The 26058-nt window shown below is 36.7% G+C and overlaps 1 protein-coding gene across 4 annotated transcripts; it reads left to right on the forward strand.

Annotated features, from left to right (window-relative positions):
- The first annotated feature begins 4336 nt into the window (after positions 1 to 4336).
- Positions 4337 to 12871, forward strand: LOC136207182 (pentatricopeptide repeat-containing protein At1g09820). 4 transcript variants are annotated; one of them, XM_065998485.1, is made up of 5 exons: positions 4337 to 4498; positions 5577 to 7632; positions 8351 to 8480; positions 10164 to 10314; positions 10987 to 11675. In XM_065998485.1, the coding sequence occupies exon 2, from the start codon at positions 5728 to 5730 to the stop codon at positions 7528 to 7530; it is 1803 nt and encodes a 600-aa protein (XP_065854557.1). In that variant the 5' UTR covers positions 4337 to 4498; positions 5577 to 5727; the 3' UTR covers positions 7531 to 7632; positions 8351 to 8480; positions 10164 to 10314; positions 10987 to 11675. The 4 variants fall into 4 exon arrangements, with proteins under 4 accessions (XP_065854557.1, XP_065854558.1, XP_065854556.1 ...); XM_065998486.1 differs by lacking the exons at positions 10164 to 10314; positions 10987 to 11675 and adding an exon at positions 11734 to 12871; XM_065998484.1 differs by lacking the exons at positions 10164 to 10314; positions 10987 to 11675 and having other exon boundaries at positions 8351 to 8599.
- Positions 12872 to 26058: the final 13187 nt, after the last annotated feature.

Genomic DNA, 26058 nt, shown 5'->3' on the forward strand with positions numbered 1-26058 from the left:
CAAAAGATATGAAATATAGTGTAAGATTGCTTTGCTTTTGCTTGGAGAACTTTGCGTAGAAATTTGGTCAGCGTAATGGCTTGATCAAGTTCTCTATTGAATGAAGCAACTGATGGCACTATTTATAGAGACGTCTGAGGCATCGGTTCATTTCGAATTTTGAAATAACCGTTGGAGGGAAACGACTTCCTGTCGTTGTCATCCTGACTTGCTCAGAGCTCTTGGCCAATCAGATTTGAGTATCTTCTGTCCTCGGTCAGCTTTTGGTCAGCTCGGCAGAGTGTCTCTCCATTTATGGTAATGTCAACTAGACAGCATACTGTGTCGTCTGAACTTTACCCAAAGTAGAAACACTTTGTCTGGAAGTTTTCTTTAGCCAGCTGCTGTCTTGTACAGTTTGTCGAATCAACTCAGCAGCTTCGTCCCGAAGTTGTTCCCTGAAGGCCTTCTAGATCCTTCTTCTGCTGAGTTGCGTTTTGTCCATAACGACAACGTTTTGACATACGCGGGCCGAGTTGCCTTAATCTGTTTGACTTGGGCTTTGACTTCCGTATTGGACTTTGGGCCTTTTAGACATTGTATCTTATAAACAATTTAACTCAACATTGAACAAACACATTAGTAGTATAAATCAAAGCACTTAAACTTAGTGTGTTTAGAATATGTTTTTAATTATACTTAAATAATTTTGTCAAATCAAAATTATGTGGAAAGGTGTTTCAACAGAGCATGGTAAAGCTAAGCTCAAAAGTTCGTGAGCAGGTTTAATAACAAGATCAAAACAAATTTGATTATAATGTTTATGAACCGAACTCGCCCATTTTCCGTGGAGCCGAGATTTCTTGTAAATATGCTATAAAATCTCATATTTTATACTTGGAACTATACATTGTTACTACTTTACTTGTTGAGATTCTACAACCATTTTAAGTTTATATTTGCTTTTTTCATCATATTTACATTATGAAGGAAGACAATAAGTTATGCCAGAAACCATGTGATCTCTAAGTAATGAAATTGAGATACAATAAATGAGTAGAGTAATTGGCCTTCATTAAAGCACCCAAATGCATACTTTACAAAATCTGAACAAGAAAGTAAAATGATTCAACATAATACAATTTCCATAGGCATCACCATATATGTACACCAAATTAGAGAACAAAGCAAGAAATATTATGAATAATCCTATCCTTCTTCAATGCCACCGAATGTGAATCCCTGACAATTCAGAAAAAAGTTCACAGATTTTATAGTAGCATATAAAACTACAACTTCAAAGGAAGACACATTCCCCCTACTTTGAAGGGTTTTGTTCTAGCGAAAAATAAACGACGAACAAAAGAAAAATCATACTATATTAACCAAAAAGAAAAGAAAAAAAAACAATACTAATTTTAGGGAAGATAAATTCTCAACATCAAAATGAAAGTTTTTTGCAGTTCTTCATCTTCAAAAACTTCACATCCTTCCGCTGGAAACTTATTCAGATCGAAAAATCCATCCGCAGGGAGATTCAAGTCAAAAGCATGAATTACTTTCTTTTCAATTTCTCCAACCATTATTTGTGTAGAGAAAAGAGAATTTGAAATGGGAGGGAAATTATTGCAATGAAAAAAAAAGGCTGAAAATAGTTTTCAGATGCTGCTCAACGTGGATATGGAACAAATACGCTGAAAAAACATTAAGTTGAGATATGGGGTGCTAAAATTGTGGAAATGGATGAAATGTGGGAGATTAATTTATTTTTTAATTAATCACCCATTTATATAAAACCAATTTAAATAAGGGTATATTTGGAAAATTTTGAGTAAATTTGTATCATTAAATCAAGATGACATCTATTATGAAACAAAAAAAACTCTCTAAAACGACTTCTAATATGAAACGGAGGGAATATAAAACATGATACTTTTTGTATGCAAAGGAACATGATAAAAGTTAAGGTAAATAGTTTATTAGTTATTACAATTTTATTTACCACAATGTTTAATCCTTGTATTTTAACGTCCATATCCTTTTATCACCGTTAATTATTTTATATGCTGAATATTTTATAGCTTTTCAACAATTAAAGCATTGTAAATTACTAAATTATCCTCACTTTATTAATTTGATACTGTTGACCTATCTCCTCACTCACTCATGTGTAGAGAAGACAACATATATTGTATCTGCGGGTACTCGATACTATCTGACTTTAATGAAATTAGTTGTACCTGTATAAAAGGGTATGAGACGGATATGAGATCAAAACCATCACCCATGACACGTATGAGAATACCTCAAGAGTACACATTACCCGTCATAAATATCTTATATATTAAAAAATATTATTGTTTTTTAGACGTAAAATGTTGGATTCAAACCCCAACCTTTTATTCTTTAATCATTTAATAATACCATAAACCATTTAATACGAATAATTAAAAAATAAACGGGTAAAATTCTGTTATTAGCTAACCGCATTTACCTACCCCTACTCTCACAATTCACCCTCTCTCTTACCCTTTTACTCGACGATTGGATGAAGGGTAGGGAAGAGTAATTAAAGAAGGGGTAGAGAAGGATAGAGAAAGGTAAAGAAGGGAAGAAAGGGTAATTTCTAACCCTTCAAAACCCACCAAATTGGTGGGTTGAAAATTGGATGGAATTTTCTTAAAAAAAACCCTTCAAAACCCCTCCATTATCCTTACCCTTCTAATTTTTTGTGTTCCAAACATGAGTTTGTAAAAACCCTTACTAACCATTCCCCCTCCCAAACAAGAGTTTCTATCAACCATTATTAACTCTTCCCTTATTAACTACTCTAAACCCCCCATCCAATCAAGCCCTAAATCCTTGGGTAAGGATCGAAATCAAAGGGGAAATTGCATGTTGAAGGAACATCTCACTCTCATACCCTATCAGTTTGAAAATTGCACGGTAATTTTCTTTCTTAGGATTATAAATCTACTTCTTATCTGATGGTGATTAACAGTCACTATATCTTTTCTCCTCCAATTGAGTAAATTACATATGTGGTATACAACCTTTATCTGTTTTCACACTTTGGTGTACACCTAAATTTTTTTCACACTAAAGTGTACAACCTTCTGGTGACCTCCCACTAAAGTGTATACCAGGTAAAAATGACCAGTCAACCTAGTCAACATGCCAAATCATCAATTTTTTAACACATATTTTAATGAAAATGAGACCTACACATCATCTTCAACCTTATATCATTATCTTTATTTTTTATCTTCTCAGTTTTTATCAAATATCATTTCTCTCTCTAACTCTCATCTCTCTCATTTTTACTTTCTCCCTCTAACTCTTCTTTCTCTCTCCCTTTACAACCAAAATTAACTAATTACGGCTACCAAAATTAAGAAATAAAGAACAATTTAAATCTAATGAGGAAAATAATTAGAAAAATTAGTAAAAGTTTAGAGTAACAAAAAAGGTACGAGTGTAGGCATCAAAAACTGAGGTGAAGGGTATAAATTTAAGAAAAAAATTTGGCAACTCTAAAATGATAGAAGAAAATGAATATCAAGTATATAAAATATAATAAATGGATTTCAAGAACACATTGATTCCATTTTTCTAACCAGGCACGCCGCACAAAAATCTGATATTGAGGAACTGTCATCCTTATATACATAAAACACTTTTTTTTCTCACCTAAAGATCCTAAAATAGAATTTGGAATCATCAGAATGATCAGGTCCTTAGTGGGCTTCACAGAATATCAACCATAAAAAAATTTGTTGCATTTTCAAGTATGAATAATCTGCCAAACTCGTTCAACCCTCGGTTAAAATCTGTAACCTGAAGATCGAGATTGTGGAGGGGTAGGTGGTAACTGAACAGGTGTACGATGGCCATTTGAGTTTGAACGAGAGTTTATGTCACCAGTTTGTTCAGAATCATTCGACCGCCGACTGTGACTATTTGATTTAGGTCTCCAATGAGACTGCAACTTTTTATTGCAGAATTGAATGGAGAGTTAGAGGGAGAAAGTAAAAATGAGAGAGAAACGAGAGTTAGAGGGAGAGAGAAAGGGAGAATTAGAGAGAGAAAGTAAAAATGAGAGAGACGAGAGTTAGAGAGAGAAATGATATTTGATAAAAACTGAGGAGAGAGAAAATAAAAATAAAGATATAAGGTTTTATTAAAAATTGATGATTTGACATATTGACTGTGTTGATTGGTCATTTTTATCTAGTTTACAATTTAGAGAGGTCACCGAAATTGTACACGTTAGTATGAAATTTGTTAGTTGTACACTACAATGTGTTTTCACATGTAAAGAGTTTGTAGAGCACGTATTTGGCCCCTTTAAGAATCGAATTTTTTTTTTTTTAAGAAGTTTGCAAGGGACATCCCTCATCTCATTGCTGCTCGTTTTAGGAAAATAGTTTCTCTTCAGCCAGCCTCCACTTTCGCTGCTCCTCCCACCACAACCTTCTATGTTCTTGGTCGGAAATTGGAATGCTCTCCAGCCAGCCAGGTTAGTAATTTCAATTCAAGTTTATAACCTAGCTTTGAAAATCGGAATTTCAATTGAAGACTCTGTCCTCCCCTAATTTCAAATGAAGACTCTGCTAAAACTAAACTGGAATTGGAATTTCAACTGAATACTCTACTTCTTCCCTAATTTTAATTGATTAATCAGATGAACAAGTTATGGTGTTGGAATTTTTCCTCATTGTTACCAAGCCCTTGCCGATGAACATCTAAACCCATTTTGCATGAATCTTTATTTGTCCAAGTCTAATCTTCAGTTTAAAGTGTTCTGCTATTTGAAAATCTAGTTTTATGTGGCTTTGGTGTCTGCCTTAGAATTTTGTTGTTAAATATTTGAGCCCCGGTTTATCCGGTACTCTGGTTCCGCCACTGGTTTGGGCTTCTGGCTTTGATTTTTAGTTGTGATTTTAGGGTTTTCAATTTCTTCAATCAGTTCACCATGCAATTTTTTATATGTAAGTTCAATATTTTTGATAGAGGATTGCATTCTTGTTTCTGAAAAAGTAGGAAAATTTGTTTGGATTAGGATTTTGGGACAGCAGAACTTAGTGGGTTTCTTTCATAGTGAATGAGCATATCTGAAATATAAAATTCGTAAATTTATGTATGGAATTTATATTAACAGTATAAATATGGATTTATGAGAGCATATCTGAAATATAAAATTCGTAAATTTATGTATGGAATTTATATTAACAGTATAAATATGGATTTATGAGTTTATCAGAATGAAGCAATTGAAAGTGAAATTCATAAAATTTTAATTATAACTCATTTTAATGATGTTTATTTATATACTTTTATGTCATATGGTTTACACTATTAAGCAATATATAAATTCCACAATACTAGATCATAGAAAGGCTCTATTATATGGACCTTAAAAGCTCATGAAATCCAAATTACAAGGCCTTAGTCATTTTGCTCTCTGCAAGTCATCCATTGTCATCTATGACTTTGTTTTTGCCAATTAAGTGTTTCCTTTGACCTTTTCATTTCTCTATTTTGTATGGTTTTTCTGAGGCTGAGCTTTAACAAATTCAAGTTCTGTTTTTGTCCAGAATGGAGATGTCGATTGTCTTGTATGAAGCCCATCAGTAATTATGTAGTAGTTTTGATATAGATTACATAGTTTTGAGTACCATGTTCTACTACTCTACAGCCAGTCTATACTCAAAGATCTCTTCTTTCTCCATTTTGTGAAAGAAAACCATGTACTTGACTCTTAGGTGTGGTGTTTGCCTGGGGACACTTCCATTCTCGTTCATTTTTCAGGGAAGTAAACAAGCCCTCATGCAATTCAGTTCTTCGTGCGTAGATATTCCTACCATTTCAGACCTAATTGCGAAGCAACACTGGTCAGAGCTTAAAACTCATCTTTTAAACAAAAGCCCCAACACAGTCCTCAACCAACTCCTCACTTCAGGAGCTGACCCAGAGCTCACCCTCAGGTACTTTACTTGGTCGAAAAGCGAGTTTAAGCTTTCACCACCTTTAGAACTCACTTTTAAAATATTGCAGTCACTTGCCTTTGCCAAGAAGTATTCAAAGATCATGTCTTTTTTGGATAATTTTGTGAAGAACGAGAAGAAGTATTTAGTTTCTTCAATTTTTCATGCAATTTCAGTGAGTGGGGATTCGTTTTGTGCTAATTCAATACTAGCTGATATGCTGGTATTGGCATATGCAAAGAATTCGAAAGCTGATTTGGCATATGAGGCGTTTAACAGAGCTGGTGATTATGGTTTTAAGTTGTCTGTTGTTTCTTGTAATCCATTGTTGAGTGCTTTGGTCCAGCAGCGTAAAATTGGGCATATGGAGTTTGTGTATAAGGAGATGATAAAGAGAAGGACTAAACCTGATTTGTTTAGTTTTAATATTGTGATTAATGGATTGTGTAAAGTTGGGAAATTGATAAAGGCTGCTGATGTTATTGAGGATATGAAGCTATGGGGGTTGTCACCAAGTGTGATTACTTATAATACGCTCATTGATGGATATTGCAAGATGGGCAAGAATGGGAAGATGTATAAAGCTAATGCAGTTTTAGAGGAGATGGTGGCAAATGGGATTCCTCCAAATGTGGTTACTTTCAATATTTTGATTGATGGATTTTGCAAGGATGAGAATATACCTGCTGCAATGAAGGAGTTCGCCGAAATGCAAAGGCAAGGCATAGAACCAAGTCTGATTACGTACAATTCATTGATTAATGGGTTATGTAGTGGTGGAAAGGTCAATGAGGCTGTCAATTTATGGAGTCAAATGATTGATTCAGGTCTGAAGCCAAATGTTGTTTCTTATAATTCACTTATGAACGGGTTCTGCAAGAATGAGATGGTTAAGGATGCAGTCGAGTCATTTGAAGATATGTCAAGGAAAGGAATAGCTCCGAATGTCAGAAGCTACAACACATTGATTGATGCTTACTCCAAGGTTGGTAGGATGGAGGATGCATGTGCATTACGCGATATGATGCCAAGCAAAGGTCTTTTCCCTGATATTTCGACTTACAATTGCTTAATAGGTGGTTTCTGCAGAAAGGGGGATCTCGAAGCAGCCAAAAATCTTGTGCATGAATTGTCTGATAACAATTTAAGAGCTGATCTTGTTACATACAATATATTGATAGATGCATTATGCAATAGAGGGGAATCGCCTAAGGCAATGCGAATCTTGGATGACATGTCAAGGAAAGGACTGAACCCAAGTCATGTGACATATAATACTCTGATTGATGGCTATTGCAAGGAAGGAAATCTTAGGGCAGCACTAAATGTGAGGACACAAATGGAGAGACAAGGGAGAAAAGCAAACATTGTCACATACAATGTGCTGTTAAAGGGGTTTTGTAAGAAAGGTAAGATGGAAGATGCAAATGGGCTCCTAAATGAGATGTTGGAAAAGGGTTTGATTCCGAATCGAATAACGTTTGAGGTTGTTAAAGAGGAAATGATGGAGAAAGGCTTTATTCCAGACATAGAAGGGCATCTGTATAACGTTTCAATCCGCTAGACTTTGCTAAGAGCCAGCTTGCTGTCATGATGGCTGCCTAAGCTATTTCATACTGAATGGACCTGCACGCGACTTCACGCATCTGACTGCTAATTTATCCAGGTAGAATCAATGAATATGGCATCTTAAATCCTGCTGCAGTGCTGCAGCATTATACTTCTTGCAAGAAATTGAGCTGATGTTTGGCTAGTTTTTAGAACTTGTCAATCTTAAGTATTCATGGAAGTTTAAAAATGGAATGAAATAACAAAAATTGTAGCAAGAAACAAAAATGTAGGCCTATATGGTGGACTTGACATGAAAAGGAAATTAGTATTTGAAAATTGTAGAGGAAAACACATGTTGAAAGAAAAATAGAATAAGAAGTTAATATTCATGTTTTTTTCATGGTAGGAGGAATAAAAAAAGGACTAATTATATGTTTAATTTTTGAAGTGCATACATGGCACAAGTCAACTAAGTTATTTCTATCTAGTTTATTGCTAATTGAATCTATTTGTATGATAAATGATGATGCATGATCATCAAAACTATTACTTTGGCAAGTGTTATAATTTGGCTCTGTTTTTTTAGTTTAAGGGTGTGTTTGGTTCGTGGAATAGGGATTGAACAGAAAAGCTATTTCACATGGACTATAATTCCATTATTTGGTTGGATTTTACAGAATACTGATCATGTAATTGTTATTCCTTAACTTACGGAATACATATTCTTTGTAAAACTAAAGAAATATGTATTCCATGTCTCATGCCATAGCATATTTCCTGAATAGCTTCTACGAAGACACGTGACACTCCTCCTTTGTTTATCTTCTGTGCAGGAGTTCAACTCTCAACAATGAACTACTGATCCTGTTGTAATCCCTCTAATTCATTGCCGAGCCTATCGATCTTCATTTTTCTCAATTTCTCTCTGCCAGAAGATCAATCTTTATTTGATCAGTCTTCCCAGTAAAATCTCTCTTTGCCTAAATCTTACTATTGTTTGTTCTTGTTCTTGTGTTCTTTTGTTCATTTTGATTTTTGCATTCCTTCTTGGGGTTAGTTAATCAGTTCCAATGCATTTCTAATTGGGGTTTTCTGAGAATCAGTTTAGAGGTCAATGAAATTGGGAAGTTTGCTTCATCATGTTTATGGAAAGGGACTATACAGGAAATCGGATGGAATAAAATTTTATTGGGTTAATTACAAGTTCATAAAGGGAAATTTGTCTCCAAGTTTGCAATATGGATAGCTATGATTTCATAATCCACATTACCAAGTATCTAATTTATGATATTTGTCAGATATTAATATGAAGTGGACCTTTAACTATCAGCTCGAGCTTTTAGTTCAAACGGTTCCATGACATGGTATCAGAGCCAGTTTGGCCAAGTGGTCTAGGGTTCGATTTCTGACAGTCCCATTTGTAATACGAAGTGGACCTTTAAGTATCAGCTCGAGCTTTTAGTTCAAACGGTTCCATGACAATATTTATATTGTTTATATCTCTGTTTTCAACAAATTGAGAGTCTGAGCAGTCCTTTAAAATCATCTACTGTCTCTTCGTTTAATTGTGGTTAGCAAGCAGCATCATGAGAGTTGAAATGTGATTTTGTTTTTAGCCTATTTATTGTATCTACTCCGTCACATTATAGCCAATCTACTTGTCATGTGTGCCCTTTACATGTCTCTGCAACTCTAAAACTTGTTAATGTACAAATTCTTAACTTCAAATTTGCGAAGTGATTAATTCTGAATTTTTGCCCCCCTCTGTCTTCTTGGTTACTTTAGTTTTTGAGATTTGTTTGATGTCTATAAGGTTTGAGATTCTTGAAGCTAAAATTTGCTAAAATGTGCCAGGCTTCGGAAGTATCTGTCTTGTGATTTCTTGATTTGTTTACATTAGTTCCTTACTCTATAATGTGTTAAAGTTGGTAATAGGCAACTTCCATGTCTTCATACTGTTTGTGTTCGAGCTTCTTGGATGCGTTAATTGTTTTAGAGGTTGTTTGTGTTTCTCATTATATTGTTATTAAATGGGATAAGGTCCAAATTTGTCCCTATCGTTTTTGGGGAAGTGCAGATTTACCTAACCTACGAAATGGTAAAATTCTACCTCTAACATTTCCAAACAAATCAATTTTATCACCTTCTAACAGAAAATTTGAACGGGCTGGTTTGACAGTCATATGACCGTATATCGGAATTCGGATCTTCCAAACAAGTTTATCGATGAACTGAAACAGTTTCGTGCATTTTGGCAGGTTATTTGTTACTGTATTAATAAATTAGCTATCATTTTAGTCATTTTTTTGTGATCAAACTTATATGTGGCAGACTTAGTTGTTAACATTTTGACAGATTATTTATAACTTTGCTAGTAACACATTAAACATTTTAGACAGAATTGATGTTTAGAAGGCCCCATGTGACAGTTAAATAACAGTAAATCAGTATGTTTAAATTTTCTGTTAGGTATGGCTAAAATTGATCTTGTTTGTTTGGAAACGTTATAGGTAAAATTTTACTATTTTTTATGTTAAATTTTTCACTTTGTATGTTAGTGTTAAATCTGCACTTCCGATACTTTCACATTTCTAACTTATCCCTTATTAAATAGACTATACTCCCAAATGTGTACATATCATGCAGACTTCAAGCATCTCCAGTTCCTTGAGGTCTGGAGGAGAATTAAGTTTAACTGATGCTGGGCAGCTGGGGTGAGGAATATGAAAGATGTTTTCCACCTCACAATATTGAATCTGTCACAAAAGGCAATCTGATAGACAAAAGTTCATTTCTGGTAATTTTAACTTGGTCCGGATGCATGCCTTTTTATCTATGTTTCTGATGAATCAATAAAGGCCACACTTATATGATGATTTGCAGTAGAACTTCAAAAATCCCCTTTGCTGGTTTCATAAATTCTATACTTGTTAGATATTGCATATTCCTTAATCAATGAGCTATACGGCTCTTTGTATATGTGAGACAATGCTCTTCCTTTAAGGTAATTTTGGTGTGAGTTAGGCATTTGTTTACAATGCTCATTATAGCCTCTTAGATCAAGTGGTTGAGGTTCAAATTCTGACATCCATTTGGTAGTGGAATTTGAACACATGGTAGAATGATAATAAAAACTATTCTTGGGTGTTAACTGTTGATAAGACATTTGTGCTTTGAGTCCAACGAACACGCCCATGGCCCATCCAGGGGCCAACACGACTAGAGCCCAGGAACAAATTAAGAGCCAAGCCTGGGCCACCTTGCAAGGCCAAGTCGAACCACCTTGAGGGACCCGATTTGGTCTGCTAAATGAAGCTTAGGGACATTATGGACTTTAAGCTGACCCAAAGCCTATATAAAGGGCACTTTTAACATCTTTAAAGGGATCTCTCTTCTATCTTCTCTTTCTACTTTATCTCTCTAAATACTCTGATTATCCCCACTAACTTGATCATTGGTGTTTACACAGACTGTTTTCGGCGCAGGTTGACCGAGCTCACGAGATTCACCACTTTCTAGTCCCAATACCTTATTACATATTAACTTAAGTTTTTAGGTCAAATGGTTCCTTAATATGTTATTAGGGTTTTGTATTCATTGTTGGGTGACTCATGAATATTTGCTTTATGCTCCATATGGTTGTAGGTGTGAGGAGAGAGTGTTAGATATTCTGTATTGCTTGAACATATGCTCTACATTGATTCTAAAGTGTTTTACATTCCGGGAAATGTTTTAGAAAGTGATACTCTCGTAATCTTGTACGGGAAGTTTCGAATCACATTTGTCGTCAATTATGAAATTTGGAAACTCGTTTCTTCAAGTGCAATGTAATGTGCTTTCAGAAGTGGATGAATCCTAATCATAGGGTAAATTGCACCAGTGGTCACTGAAGTTTGAAGTTGGTTTAAATATTTTTACTGAACTTTATTTTGTTTCAATAGTCATTGAACTTTACTTTTTATTCCAATAAAGATATCCTCACCAATTTAGACAGAAAAAACATTGAAATAGTAATGTGATAACAACGTTGGAAAGAACTCTACCATGTATAATATGACATCTACTACGTATAACATGGCAGCCACGTAATAGCTGAAAAAACTAATAAATATATATTTTTCTCTTCCATGTGACAATTTAAAACAATTAAATGAAGTAAATAAATATAATTATTATTATTTTTTGTTATAGTCTGACTTTCATTTTTTTTTGGTAGAAACAGGAAAGAAAACAAACCAACACTGAGACAAAAGCTAACCTGGGATCAGCCTAGGAAAGCTAACCCCAACTCTGTCTTCTAAAAGGAGAGAAGAAAGATAGATATGAGGATCAGAAAGGGTGGAAACACCTAACATCCCCTCGTGCCCAGCCGCCGCCAAGCGATTCGCAATTCGATTTTGTTCTCTGTAGATGTGGCTGAACTTTAAGGACTCAAAGGAGGAGCCAAGACTTCTTATTGCTTTGATAAGGTTCTGGCTACTAAGACAAAAAGCATGATTATTAGAGATCATACTAATAGCCTCCATATCACAGCAAGCCTTTTAATACCCAGATTTCTGGCAAGCTTGACTCCAGAAAGAATACCCCAAAGTTCCGCTGAAAAGGATGAGCCCAAACTCAGGTTATGGGTGAATCCAGACAACCAGGCACCTCCCGCGTCCCTGAGCACGCCTCCAGCCGCGATCTTTCCATTGTTGAGACAGGAGCCATCCGTGTTCAACTTAACCACCCCATCCTTCGGCCTACACCATCCAACGAGTTGAACCTCTTTATTCTGGGTAGAATTGGCAAGGGGGTCCCCTTTGAAGCTCCCCGTAATGGTAAGGAGCTTTTTAGAGAAGAACTCGGGTAAGTTCTGAATAAAAACAATATTCTCACCAAAGATCTCCTCGCTTCTCCACTTCCAAAGGTGGTGGCAGATAATAGCAAATAAAATGTCTCTCTGCTCCATGCTAGCCATTAACTTACCTTTAACCCCATTGGAGAACCAGTCATTCTCAGGGTAGGCAAAGAAGGAGGGGAGAATGTGGTGCGGAAGAACTTTCTGCCAAACCTCCTTACTCTTAGGGCAGTCCCTAAGGGCATGGCACAAAGATTCAACTTGGCCTCTGCATCTACTGCAAGCACCTGAATCCGTCAAGTGACGTCTATGTCTATCCGAATTAGTCAGCAACCTGTCCTTGACTCCAAGCCACAGGAAGCTCCTCATTCGGTAAGGGATTTTCAGAGCCCAAATGGATTTCCAAGTGTCCGAAAGAGGGATAGTCTGACTTTCATGATATATGTAAAGTCAATTATTTTCAACGTGGATATATGTGATTTTTTCTATTTGTAATGACGGGAATGATTTTATTGAAATAAAAATGAAAATTCAATGACTTCCTTCACAATGAGTTATTCCACTCGTATTTGAAATAAAATACTCGTATTTGAAACAAAATGAAGTTTGGTGATATTTTTGAAACTAAATAAAATTTCAGTGACAATCAGTGCATTTAATCTATTAATTTGTAAATAGAGGAATGTGATATATTTTTTTATATATATAAAATAGTGTATGTGTTTTACACTATTAGCAAGAAAAAAAAACTAAGTATTATAAAAAAAAATATAAAAGAAAAAGATTATATGTTTTTTTTATACTGTTTCTGTTTTTTTAATGTATATATAAAAGAATTCAATATATGTTCTTTTTAATTTTAAAACATTATAGATATATCTTTCAAAAAAAATTATAGTTTTTTTTAAAAGAAAAAAAATTATAATTATAGATAAATAGTAGTCTATTCATTCTATTGTATAAGTCAAGATTATTCACACAAATTGAGAAATCATCAATTTAATGAATTTATATTAGATACAACAACAACAAAGCCTTAGTCGAATTTATATCAGACAATAAGTTTTAGATGTTAAAGAAACATATGAATCAAGACAAAATTTAATGTTTGGACCAAAAAAACTAAATTAAAAAGTTCTTAAAAAACTAAAATAATTTATATTTAGGAAAAAAAACTAATTTGTTAGAATGATTTGTATAAAAAAAATGGAGAGAATACTATTTTTACAAATATTGTTTCCCAGCTTGTGTTGTATATTCATGACAGTCCTATTAACAATGCAATTACTCACAAATTTCCCAATATATATTCAATGTCCGTTTGTTTCCATTTTTCAGAAATTGTTTTTTACTTTTTTTAATTCTAAATAGAAGATAAAAGTGTTTGGTAAAATTTCGAAATAACTAATTTTAGATAAAAAAAAAACAACTAACATGTACTAACTATTAGAAACAACAAACAAAAAAATGCAAACCAAACAGACTCTTGATATATGTTGGAATTAATTGGATATGGATCCAATTAGGCCCGCCCGAAATGGAACGGGCCCAAACCCAATAAGAATTAGGATTAGGTTAACTATTTATTCAGTATAAATAGAAACCCTAACCAACACTAATTCTAAGAGAATAAGGAATTAGATTTTAGAGATACAGGATCTCCAAAGAATTTTTTCTCTCCTCTTTTTCCCTAAGCCGTCGCCCCTCTCTCTATTTTTGGGATTCGTCGTCGCTTTAGTTTGTGAACCAATTGTCTTCCTCTCCCAATTCTATTGGTATGGTTGAAGGCTTGACCGGTGATACTAGATCGGGTGATTGATCCGAAATCCTTTCGCTGCAAATCAAGAACGGGATCTGCGCTACAAGAGGTAACCCGTAAATCCGTTTACTTATTCGGATAAATATATATGTTGTGAATATATACTTATCCCAACATTGGTATCAGAGCCATTGGATCTAGTATTCCGTCTTTACCGCGAATCCGTTTGCGTTTGAATCTTTTTTGAAAGATTAAAAATAATTCATTCTTATTATTTTTATGATTATACACTGGAATTGATTGATTGCGTGATTAAATTGAATTAGGGTTCGATTTAAACGTTTTTTACTCAATTAAACCCGTTTTAGGTTTCTATTACCTTCTGATTTTTCGTTCCGCTCGTCAAATTGAAAAACCGACCACACCATCGAGTCCAGAGACCTCGAAAACCCTAGGTTCCATATATTTTTCGTTGCCGGAATCGGCCGGGAAGGCGGCGCGTGGCCTTCACGCGCCACCTGGTGGGGAGAAAACGCGTGTCTCCCCCCAGCCCGCCATGCGGCAGGCGCTGGTTGGCCAGCCGGTGCCGCGCTGGCGCTAGCTGGACCAACCAGCGCACGCCATGTGGCAGAGGCCCCTCCACACGCGCCAGGCGCGTGTGGGCGCGTGGGGCCTCTTTCCGTGACCAATTTTTTTCCGTTTTTCACAGAGACGCGTTTCTGAATTTTTCTGATTTTTTGGGTATTTTTTCAAAAATTTTGGATGAGCAGTTTATACAATCTCTTTTAATTAGGGTATATTAAATATTTTTAAATGTGTTATAAATGTTTTATAAAGTCTCTAAAAATATTTTATAAAATTGTTTGTGTTATAAATGATTTTTTTATCAAAAAAAAAATATAAATGATTTTAAATCAGATTTAAGGAGGTCCCTACCACTATAACAATCGAGATATGTTTTGATTGGAAAAAGGTCTATGCATGTGGCACTAACCTTTTCTGGTGTTTCTTTGTTTTTGGATAGTCATGCAATCATTAGATTCACCCTAGTGGAGCCTGTAACGGACAATCAAGTGGCTATCAGGGAGATATTTCGCATTAGACTTTTGAAATGCAGAATGTCTAAGGAAGTGCGATGGGATGATGCAGATGCTATTGTGCGTCACCTGATCGAGATACATGACCTTATGCAGTGCCTCATCCTTATGGGAGATTTTGACGGAGGTCATGATCAAATAATATTATTCTCCGGCCTTCTTGAAACCCTAAAGTCCTCTCCAAGACTCCATAGGCTATATTTGCATAGCTTTAACAGTTCTGGCTTGAATTATGAACATTCCGTGTTATTGTTCTTAAATGAGCTAGATGAGCTGAATGTCACCTTACCTTTAAGTGACGATGGAGTGAGACTGAGGTCCGGGAGACAACTTAGGTCTGTCCAATACAGGAGGGTTTTCGGGGAGATGATGTGATTCGTTCCTTCCCTCGCCCGTTCCGTGTAGGAGAAATTCCCTACATGGAAGAGATGGAAGATTTTTTTGTTGGTTAAATGAACCATTTTTGTTTTTGGTGTGGTTGTGGATTTAATTTTTGGAACAATTTTTTTTTTCTTTGGGGTTTATTATTCCAGTGTTATAATTTGTTAGGATTTCTATTGGAATTTTGTTTTCTAATGGATTTTTAATAAAAAAAAATTTCAAATATGTTTGGGTATTTTTTTATTTATTTATGGTGTGATTATTCAAATATGTTTGGATAACCATTGGGATCCTAATTTAATTATTATTCGATTTTGATTGGATAATTTTTGGTATGTTGGATTGGAATTGATGAGTTTGAAAATTTTTATGTGAACATTTAATTGCGATTTATTAAATCAGTGATTAGTTATTATTGATTTAATGATTATCTTCGACCTTAGTAGTTAAGATTAGTCAACATTAAGATCGAAATAATAAATCAAAAGTCATCTTAATTCCTTACAACAACCATATCTTTGTAATAAGTTGCAAAATCGTTACTTGCGAGTAACAAAATTCTCTAAGCATTAATATATCTAATTAGTTGGATCTAATACTAAAGTGTAAAGGGTAATTTGAGCCACTTCGGTCTCATTTTCGAATCGAAATTTAGAATGAAAATTTGATTGATTAGATATAAGTTGTCTAGAGAATTAATGCGTGTATTGAACCTTTAATAACTTCTTACTAAGTCGTGCAATACCATTGTAGATCAGTCATCAATGGCAGCAGCTAGAAAGTCTATAGTTGCTGAACTCAACAAAGACCTGAAATTAAATGGGGATAACTATGAGGTTTGGTCAATAAAAATAAAGTATGTGCTTGAAGAGAAAGATGTGTTTGCTCACTTGGATACGGTTATGGCCGAACCTGAGGATGGTGCAACTGCTCAGCTTCACCCAGATTATACGACATGGAAGAAAAATGATTCCACTACCTGCATCATCATGCTGAGTTCCATGGATGATGAGTTCACTAGGCAATTCTGTAAGATTGAGCCAGCCAAGGGCCTATGGGATGCCTTGAAGGAGAAATTCGGAGGTGTGTCTCTGACTAGGCTCCGCTCATTGACAATTAAGTTTGACACTTACAAGAAGAGGCCTGATCATACAATGAAAAAGCATTTAAGAGAAATGTCCAACATGATCAGTGAGCTGAATGAAGCAGGTCATCAGTTGACAAATGAGCAGAAAGTGCAAGCTGTTATCCACTCTTTGCCAAACAGTTGGGAGCACATGAAGGTGCACCTAACCCACACCGAAGCAATTCAAACCTTCGATGCTGTTTGTCGCCACCTTGAGCTAGAGGAGGATCGCCTGGCATCGATTAAGATCAATGCTGAAGCCCATTATATGGGAGCCCACTCAAGTGGGAGGCGTTCCAATCCTCCAAGGCAAAAGCGTAAGTGCTTCTATGGCCAGGGAAAAGAGCAAGCCAAAGAGCCTGTGAATACAGAAAATAGAAAGGGAAAGAGAACAAAGAACAGAAAGAAACCGAAGCTTTCACGTGTGAAATGTTTCAACTGCCAAGAAAAAGGACACTATGCAAATGATTGCAAAGTTCCTAATACACTACACTAACTCATGTGTGAGTGAAATAAATGTATCTAACACTGTTCTTATAGCTGAACATGATCCTTTGTGGGTTGTTGATTCAGGTGCAACAGAACCATGTGACGAAGGAAAGAGAGACCTTTGTCGAGTTCCGACGAATTCCAGTCGGTTCAAGATGAATCTATGTGAGAGACAACTCGAGAGTTGCAGTCGAAGGGATTGACACATGTAGATTGAGTCTACGTGGCGGTCAAACTCTCCTCCTACAAGATGTTATCTATGCTCCGAATATTCGGAGAAACCTTAATTTTGTGAACTCTTTGTTAAGAATTGGATTTGTCTTTCTTTTTGCTAATAACAGTTTGCATTTAAGTTTGGATAATGAATTTTATGGTTCAGGATATGTACTGAATGGTTTGACTATTTTGGATGTTGAATTATATGAATCCAATAATTTTTCTGTTACTACTTCTTCTTCTGTGGATAAAGATGTTAGTTTATGGCATGCTAGGTTAAATCACATTGGCCAAGATCGCATGAATCGTTTAGCCAAAGAGGGATTACTAGGTAATTTAAGAAAAGTTGAATTACCTCCATGCGAACCATGTCTTAAAGGAAAAATGCATAGAAAACCATTCGAGAAGGGTACTAGGGCAGAATTTCCTCTACAATTAATTCATTCTGATGTCTGTGGTCCAATGAATGTGAGGGCTAGGCATGTGGCCTACTACTATTGGTCCCGTATAACGTGACAAGGTTAGTTCCAAGGGGGGGATATGAACTATTTAAAATTTTGTCCGTTAAGGCTGACTTCTTTTCTTTAAGAAAAGGTTTACACAGCGGCGCTAAGTAGTTTTAAGACACAAGCTTAGTCAACTGGTGACTAAGTCTGCTTCTTTCCTTGAGTCAGGAGATAGCACTTAAGTCTATTCCTGAACTCAGCTTCTTAGTGCACTCAACTCAGCGTGAGTTCGTTACTTAGTCAGTTTTATAGCAAGCAATATATAAAGGAGTTTAAAGGTTAGAAATATGTTACTCAGCAGACATATCCTGGTTCGGCCTCTCCGCCTACGTCCAGTCCCCGGAACTCGTTCCGAGCTTTTTGAATCCTCTACTGAGCTCTTTAAAGGTAGAGCACGAAACCTTTTACAACAGAAGCTGAGTATACAAGAGTACCTTCCTCTATTCCTCTACTCACTCCTATGTCTACCACTGAGTACTATAACCGAGTACTCAGCTTCTCCTTTCTATTCTTCTAGAAATGATAAGTGTTTGTCCTAAACAACAATTGCTAAGACACTTTGGATGAATGAATTCACTCTAGACTTTTACACAAAGATTGGAATTGGTGTAAGGGTTGCTTTGCTTTTCTCACAGAACTTCAAGTATGAATTTGGTCAGCGTTTCGACTTGATTGAAGATCTGCATCGAATGAAGCATTTGAGAGGCCTATTTATAGTGACACTTCAAGCACCGGTGATTTCGAATTTCGAAATAACCATTGGAGGCTAACGGCTTCCTGTCGCTTTCATTCTGGACGTGCTCAGTGTTGTTGGCCAATGAGATTCTTGTATCTTCTATCTACGACAGTGCTCAGCAGCTTTTCGGCAGATGAACAGAATATTTCGACATTTATAGTAAAGTCTTCCAAACAGCTTACTGCATCTTCTGAGCTTTACCCAAAGTAGAAATACTTTGTTACTAAGTTAGTTCTGTTCTGCCGCTGACTTGTACTTCTTGTCGTTTAACTCAGCAGCTTCATCTTGAAGCAATTGATAGAAGGCTTCTCGATCCTTTTTCATGCTGAGCTAGCGCTTTGCTTAGAACGACTGCGTTTTGTTTTCCTGGGCCATGAGGTCTTGATCTGTTGACTTGGGCTTGACTTACTCTTGTGGGCCTTTGGGCTTTTTATCTTAATGTCTTATAAATCAATTAACTCAACATTGAACAAACACATTAGTGTGAATAAATCAAAGCATTTAAATTTAATGTGTTAGAATATTTTTATCATTCACATAAATAATTTTGTCAAATCAAAATCATGTGGAAAGGTGTTTCAACAAACTCCCCCATTTTGATGTTGGCAAAAATATTTAGTAAGGAACTCAGTGTTGAGCTCCCCCATGATAGTTGACCTTGTTTTACTCAAGATACTCCCCCCGTAAGGGTTGAGCTACTGACTTAGTTTTACTTTAAACATTTCAAGGTTTAATCAATTAAGTCTAAGGTCAGTTTTCAGAAATAGGTCAGCTCATGGAACATATTCTATTTAACTCAGTTAGGATGAGCAGAAGATTTAGATATCAGAGTACGCTGAGTATATCTTTGTTCAGTGAGTTTTAGTTAAGAAGACATATAAAAGAGGTCAACTTATAGATCAACACAGCAGACAATCATGAAGCAAAATAAGCACATATCACAGTTGATTTAATGAAGATACGTTAAATATTTAGCACAAAACATAAGTAAGCATCACATAAGTTTAGTCAATTTGAAAAAGGTAGATGCATGCATAGTTTTGAATTAATGGCCAGCACAACAAAATACATCATGAAAAGCTAAATCTAGCCATCCTAGTCAAGCTATTTTTTCTTGCTGACTTGAGCAGAATGCTCTTTGGCTTTTCCCTTTGATTTCTGCTGACTTCCAGATGCTTCTCCTGTATGCTGAGTTCTTTGAGCTTGTTCTTTCTCCCCCGTTTTGCCACCATCGGGAGGAGGAGGAATGAAGGTATCATTAAGGGCAGCACGAGTTAACCGTACAGAGAATGCCTTAAGCTTGCACGTGCTTTTATTTATACCATCAAAAACAGGAATACCATCATCCAAGATTTCACGGGGAACCCTGATAGCCGAGGCACTGAGCATACTCAGGATGTATTCTTGAGACTTCCCAACCCAGGTAATACTGTCAGTCAGCATGGCAAAAGCTTGATGAAACATCTTAAGCAGAGCCGAGTCATAATACTGACGTTGAGCATTCGAGTGGCGCACATGGTTGAAAGTGACTTGAGAATACTTCAAAATTTCATTCGTCTTGAGTTGGTCAGTTTCCATCTCTTCCTTACTCAAGTTGAGTAGACGGACAGCCTCACTAATTTGCTCAATGGAACATTGGGAGGAGGAAGAGAGTTGCTCGTTGGTTCTTGCTTGCTGAGATTGAAGCTGGTTGAAGAGTTGATGAACTTCAGCAGAAGTTGCATACAAGGAGTTCGCAGCTGACAGGTTTTGAAGTTGACCCTGAAGAGAGTTCATGTCAGACCCGACCCTAAACGACCTCAATCGGCATCGGGCGTGAAATAGAAAGATCATAAGCAATACTTAGGAGTCTCCAATTTAACCCAATATCATTATATTACAATTGCAATACCAAAGTTCTAAGCCAACTTCCAAATCTCGCCTAAGCGGTCGGTAACCTTCTCTATATCCTGTACTTATCACCTAAAAACATTAAAACATTTAAAAACGTGAGACAAAAATCTCAGTAAGAAACTATCAGCTATAAAAACCAACTTTACTTAACATAGCTACATATATACTTTTAATCAAAACCTTATAAAATATACTGAAAACTTTAAATGTTTTATCAAACCAACTTGTAATCAAATAAGTGTTTTATCAAACCAACTCGTATTCAATCAAACATAAAACTTTATATCAAAATTAATCATAACCGAAAACATAATCCAAATGAACTTAAAACATTGAATCCATCCTCGAGTTTCTCCCCTTAAGTATCAATACATAACCACATATATAATCGAGACGTCTCTTAACATTGCCTATCCCATATGGTCTTACCCAACACTTCGCTGCCATACCTAATAGGTCTTCAGACTGTGTACACAGGCCATGTCCCTCACTGAACATGGTCTTCAAATATAAAACCACCGATCCGGATAACTCTCGATGTATATAAAATCATAATGTGTTCAAATATCCTTTCACAACCAAATTCCAAACTATTTCATAACCATAAATCATTTGGCTTCAATTAGCCCTTTTGTATCATAAAAATCATATTTGGACTTCAATCCAAAATAATAACAACAATAACCGCAACAGATTTCTCAATCCAAAAACAATTCGTAAGAAATCATCAAATTCATTTTGTTCAATATAGATATATATTGAAACCAAAAACATATATGTATATATGTAAATCAACCAAATTAAGCCTTAAATCAACATAATCAAGTAAAATCTGAAATTCATATAGAAGCATAGTCAATAGCTTCATTTGAACTATAATTTCACAATAAAAAGCAAAATCATGAAAAACCTCAATTTTACAAAATACCCGTATAAACCCTGAAATATCAATTTCTGAAAATTCTTTGATTATATATATATCTATATACATAAAACTCAAAATATAGTTGATAGTTACTTATCTTGGCTACTAATTGAAGAAAACAGACCCGTTCAATTCTCCTCTAAATTCTGTCTAAGACGTTTCCCTCCAACCACTGCCGAAACTCAAAAACTCTTCAGTTAGGACTTAGATCTATACATAAGGATACTATATTTCCAATTTCGAGTGATTCGGACAGTCGAATCTCCGTAAATCAAAGAAACGGTGGAGAAACGGCCGAAGAACGACGAAGAGGCAAAGGAAGACAAAAGAATCAGAAAAGAAAAGAAAAAGAAAGAAGATGGTGGAAGCTCGCATGAATTTGGGATTTATATTCCAAATTCGGCAAATATCACATTTGATCCTTCATCTTTCTATAATCTTTTAAAAATCACCCTAAACTTTTAATTACACATAAAACTATCGAATTAACTCCAAACTTTTCCTATAGCACCGAATTAACCTCACACACCAAATAATTATCATATATACCAATATCAAAATATAAATTTTAGAAATTTAGACACGGACGTGACAGTTCATGTGATTGACCATTGTCAGCTGGAGTTCGGCCAGCTTTGTTATTGATTCCTGCTTGGGCTGTTGAGACTGGAGTGAAGTCATGACACTCAGAAGATCCTTAAGACCTTTGATTTCTGTGAGAAGCTGAGTGACAGACGAAAGTTGAGTTGGCTCAACAGGAACTGACCCAGCGGCGTCGGCATTGGTTTGATGGAGGTCCTGGAGTAGAGCTTGAGCTGAGTCAATGATTCTTCGACCAGACTTAGAGGCATTCAGATAAGCATAGGATCCATCATTGTTTGACCCAGTTGCCAGAATATGAATGAAACCGGATGGAGGAGGTGTTTGGTTCAATTCATAATTTGAAGTGCCAACATGATCAGCGGCTGGACTTGAGTTTAAATTGCCAGCAGGAGCTGACTGATTGACATTCTGCACTTGAGGATGTCGAAGAGGATGATTGGAAGAATTATCTACTTGCTCAGAGTCAGGCTGAAGCTGACTGGTTTGTGGGGGTTGAGGAGTTTCAGCACTGATCTGAGCAGGTGTTTCCTTAGCTAGCTCAGTATGTTGAGGAGCAGGAACTTCGAGCACGTGCTCGATATCACCTTGGCTTAGAGGATCAATTGAGTCGGCATGTTCCTTAGGCTGAGAAATAGAGGCTTGCTTTTCCTGTTGCTCTGGTGGAGACTCAGTGGGATTTGAGAAGAATTTGAACTGCATATCTGAGAGGTCAGTGATCAGATCCCGCAGTGGTGAGTCACCCATAAGATCAATGACAGGGGATTTATGTGCCTTCTTCTTAAGTCTCCTTAATCTCTTAGTCTTTTGAGGAGAGGGGTCAGCAGGAATGGACTCAATTGAGTCAGTAGGTGAAGGTGCCCCTTGATCAGCATGATCATTTGAAGTTGGCTCAACTTCTTCTTCAACAAGCTCAGTGTTGATTGGTTCATGTTGCTCAACATTTGCTGTCTCATGTTGCTCAACATCTATTGTCTCCTCAGTATCAAACTGACCACCCAGTTCTTCTTCATGTTGGTAAGTGGGGTTCTTCTCAAGAACAATGCCCTAACTTCTCACAAAATGAGAGTCTTCAGAGATGACAACTCCAAGTGGGGGTACGTCGATGGGACTTAACCCAGAAGAGATTTTCTTCTTCTTCCTAAGTGGTTGCTCATCAGGAGTGTCCTCTTTTTCTTCTTCTTCCTCAGGCTCAGCTTGCCTTTTGAGGTTTTCTACTGACTTAGGCTCAGCCTGTCCTTGTGCCACTTGAGGCTTTGTTCCTCTGGATACAAACCGAACCTTCTTCGGTGGAGAAACAACATCTTTTGAAGAGGTCTGAACATCTTTTCTCTTTGTGTCCTGTTTGTCAGCTTGAGCTTTCCTCTTTTTCTTTCCTTCTCTGGTCTGCATCCTCTCGGGTTCCTGAACAGCGGCCCCTTTTCCTTTCTTGGGCACAATTGATTGATCATAGAATAAGCCAAACAATGCAGCTGCAGTAATTTCTGTACCCCAGGTGTGGATTTCCTCAACCAAGCTCACCCGGTGATCTTTGAGGATTCTGGTGATAATGGAGCCTAACCTAAGGGTTCCAGTACTTCTTTGAAACCCACCAATTATAAAGACTGGCATGTTGATCGGCTTATAGGCCAGCATGTGCCAGATGAAGCACTGCTCAAAGTTTGACGCTGAGTTGGTGGAGTTGACCTTTGGAAAGAGGAAATTGGTCAGTATGTAGTGGGCCATCTTTTGATGTTGACCCATGGAGGTACTCGAGATTTCCCATACATGACCAGGAGGTTTACAAAACTCAGCGAGATACTCAATTTTATCTTGGTCACCTGATTTGCGAAGTTTTGCTCCTTCATTTTTCAGTTTTAGCAGTGAGGCAAGGTAAGAAGGGTTGATGAAGATATCTTTTCCTTTAACCTTGGTGACCATGTAGTCCTGGTCATCATCAGCGGCTCTGAGGTTAGCGTAGAACTCCTTCAATAACTCAGGATAGGTGGCTTCTCGAGTCGAGAAAAGCTCGGTCCAGCCGTTCTTTAAGATCCACTCACAGAAGGGTTGCTCAGCTTCGAAAAATCCCTTCGAAAACCAGTGAGAGTGGTCAACCTTATACCCCTTCACACTCTCGTAAACCAAAGAGTAGGTACGTTCCCTCGGTTTCTTTCCCTTATCCTGCTTCTGTTTCCCTTTCGAAGAGGTAGCTTGGTCAGTCTGGGTTTTCTTTCTCGGGGTAGTGACCTTAGAGTGGTCACGCTGACTGGTTTCTTGAGACTTGGTGGGAGTCTCGCTATATTCATGCTGAGCAGGAGATGGAGGATTTTCATCGGAGCGGTTGTCGTCGTAACCGGAACCGGAGACATTCTGAGAATCGTTAGACATGATCCTTAAAGAAATTTGAGAAGTTTGGGATTTTAGAGAAGAGAGAATTTGAATACGAGAAATTTCTAAGCGTAAAGAGGTACAAGTGGGAATTCGTCCACTATTTATAGAGGTGTTGAGTTGATCTGAAGCATTGAGGTGGCCGTTTGACCTCGAGATACTCAACCGACAAGGATTCTGGCATTTATGACACAATCGGCGCATGTATTTTCTAATTATTGCGCTTACGTCATCCTAGGTGGATATTTAATTTACATGTGTAGCATTAATTGTGCAACGGATCTTTACTCAGTGTTAAGAATTCTAAACATTTAATGTTCTGAGTAGTCAGTTCTACGCAAAGGAATTATTCGTGTGTTTAGTAACTCAGCTTGAGATAACCACTCAGCGTGTATATCTACTCAGCATGTAATAGACATTGATTTAGCATAAATCACTCAGCATGGTATTCAACTCAGCATGCATATATCACATATTATGCTTGGAATTTATTGAAGAGGATTAAACATACCAATGGCTTCTCTAAGTATGTTGAATTGCTCACGAGCCAGTGGCTTTGTGAAGATATCAACAAGCTGCTCATCCGTTGGGACATAGGTCAGTTTGATCTCTCCCTTGAGTACATGATCTCTGACGAAGTGATGTCTTATACTGACGTGCTTCATTCTGATGTGCTGGATTGGGTTCTTTGATAGGTCAATGGCACTATTGTTGTCACATTTGACTTCAATTGTCTTATTCTGAACGCCATAATCTTCTAGCTGTTGCTTAATCCAGAGGACTTGAGCAACACAGCTTCCAGCAGCAATAGGGCTACTGACGCCTGCTTCTTACTGAACCAGGACACAAGACAGCTTCCAAGGAAGTGACATCCTCCTGAGGTGCTTTTTCGTTCAAGTTTGTCTCGTCCGTAATCAGCGTCAGTGTATCCAGTGAGTGTGAAATCATGAGTATTGGGATACCATAAACCTGCATTCATTGAGCCTTGCAAATATCTAAGGATTCTTTTTACAGCTATGTAATGAGATTCCTTAGGGTTAGATTGATATCTAGCACAATAACATACTGAGAACTGAATGTCCGGCCTACTAGCAGTTAAGTAGAGTAGAGAGCCAATCATACCTCAGTACAATCTGTTGTCTACTGACTTACCATTTTCGTCAGCGCAGAGGATAGTGTCAGTGCCTATAGGGGTAGATATTGACTTGCAGTTCTCAAGTTCATACTTCTTCAATATCTCCTTAGCATGCTTAGTTTGACTGATGAAGATGCCATTTTTCCCTTGTTTGATTTGAAGTCCAAGGAAGAAGTTGAGTTCTCCCATCATTGACATTTCAAACTCAGTCTGCATCTGCTTACTAAATTCTAGTCAGCTAGTGGACTCGTTAGTGGCACCAAAAATAATGTCATCAACATATATCTGAGCCAGTAGGGTATCTTTACCCTTCCTCTTAATGAATAAGGTTGTATCAGCTTTACCTCTGACATAATTTCTAGTCAGCAGGAAACTGGTCAGCCTCTCATACCAAGCACGTGGTGCTTGCTTGAGACCATACAGAGCCTTTTTGAGTTTATAAACGTGGTTTGGGAACTTGGGATCCTCAAA

Source organism: Euphorbia lathyris, chromosome 9 (genome assembly GCF_963576675.1).
Source record: "Euphorbia lathyris chromosome 9, ddEupLath1.1, whole genome shotgun sequence".
Classification (NCBI taxonomy): domain Eukaryota; kingdom Viridiplantae; phylum Streptophyta; class Magnoliopsida; order Malpighiales; family Euphorbiaceae; genus Euphorbia; species Euphorbia lathyris.

Coding starts and splice junctions, on each gene's coding strand:
- LOC136207182 (XM_065998486.1), top strand. CDS start 5,728: ATGTACTTGACTCTTAGGTGTGGTGTTTGCCTGGGGACACTTCCATTC.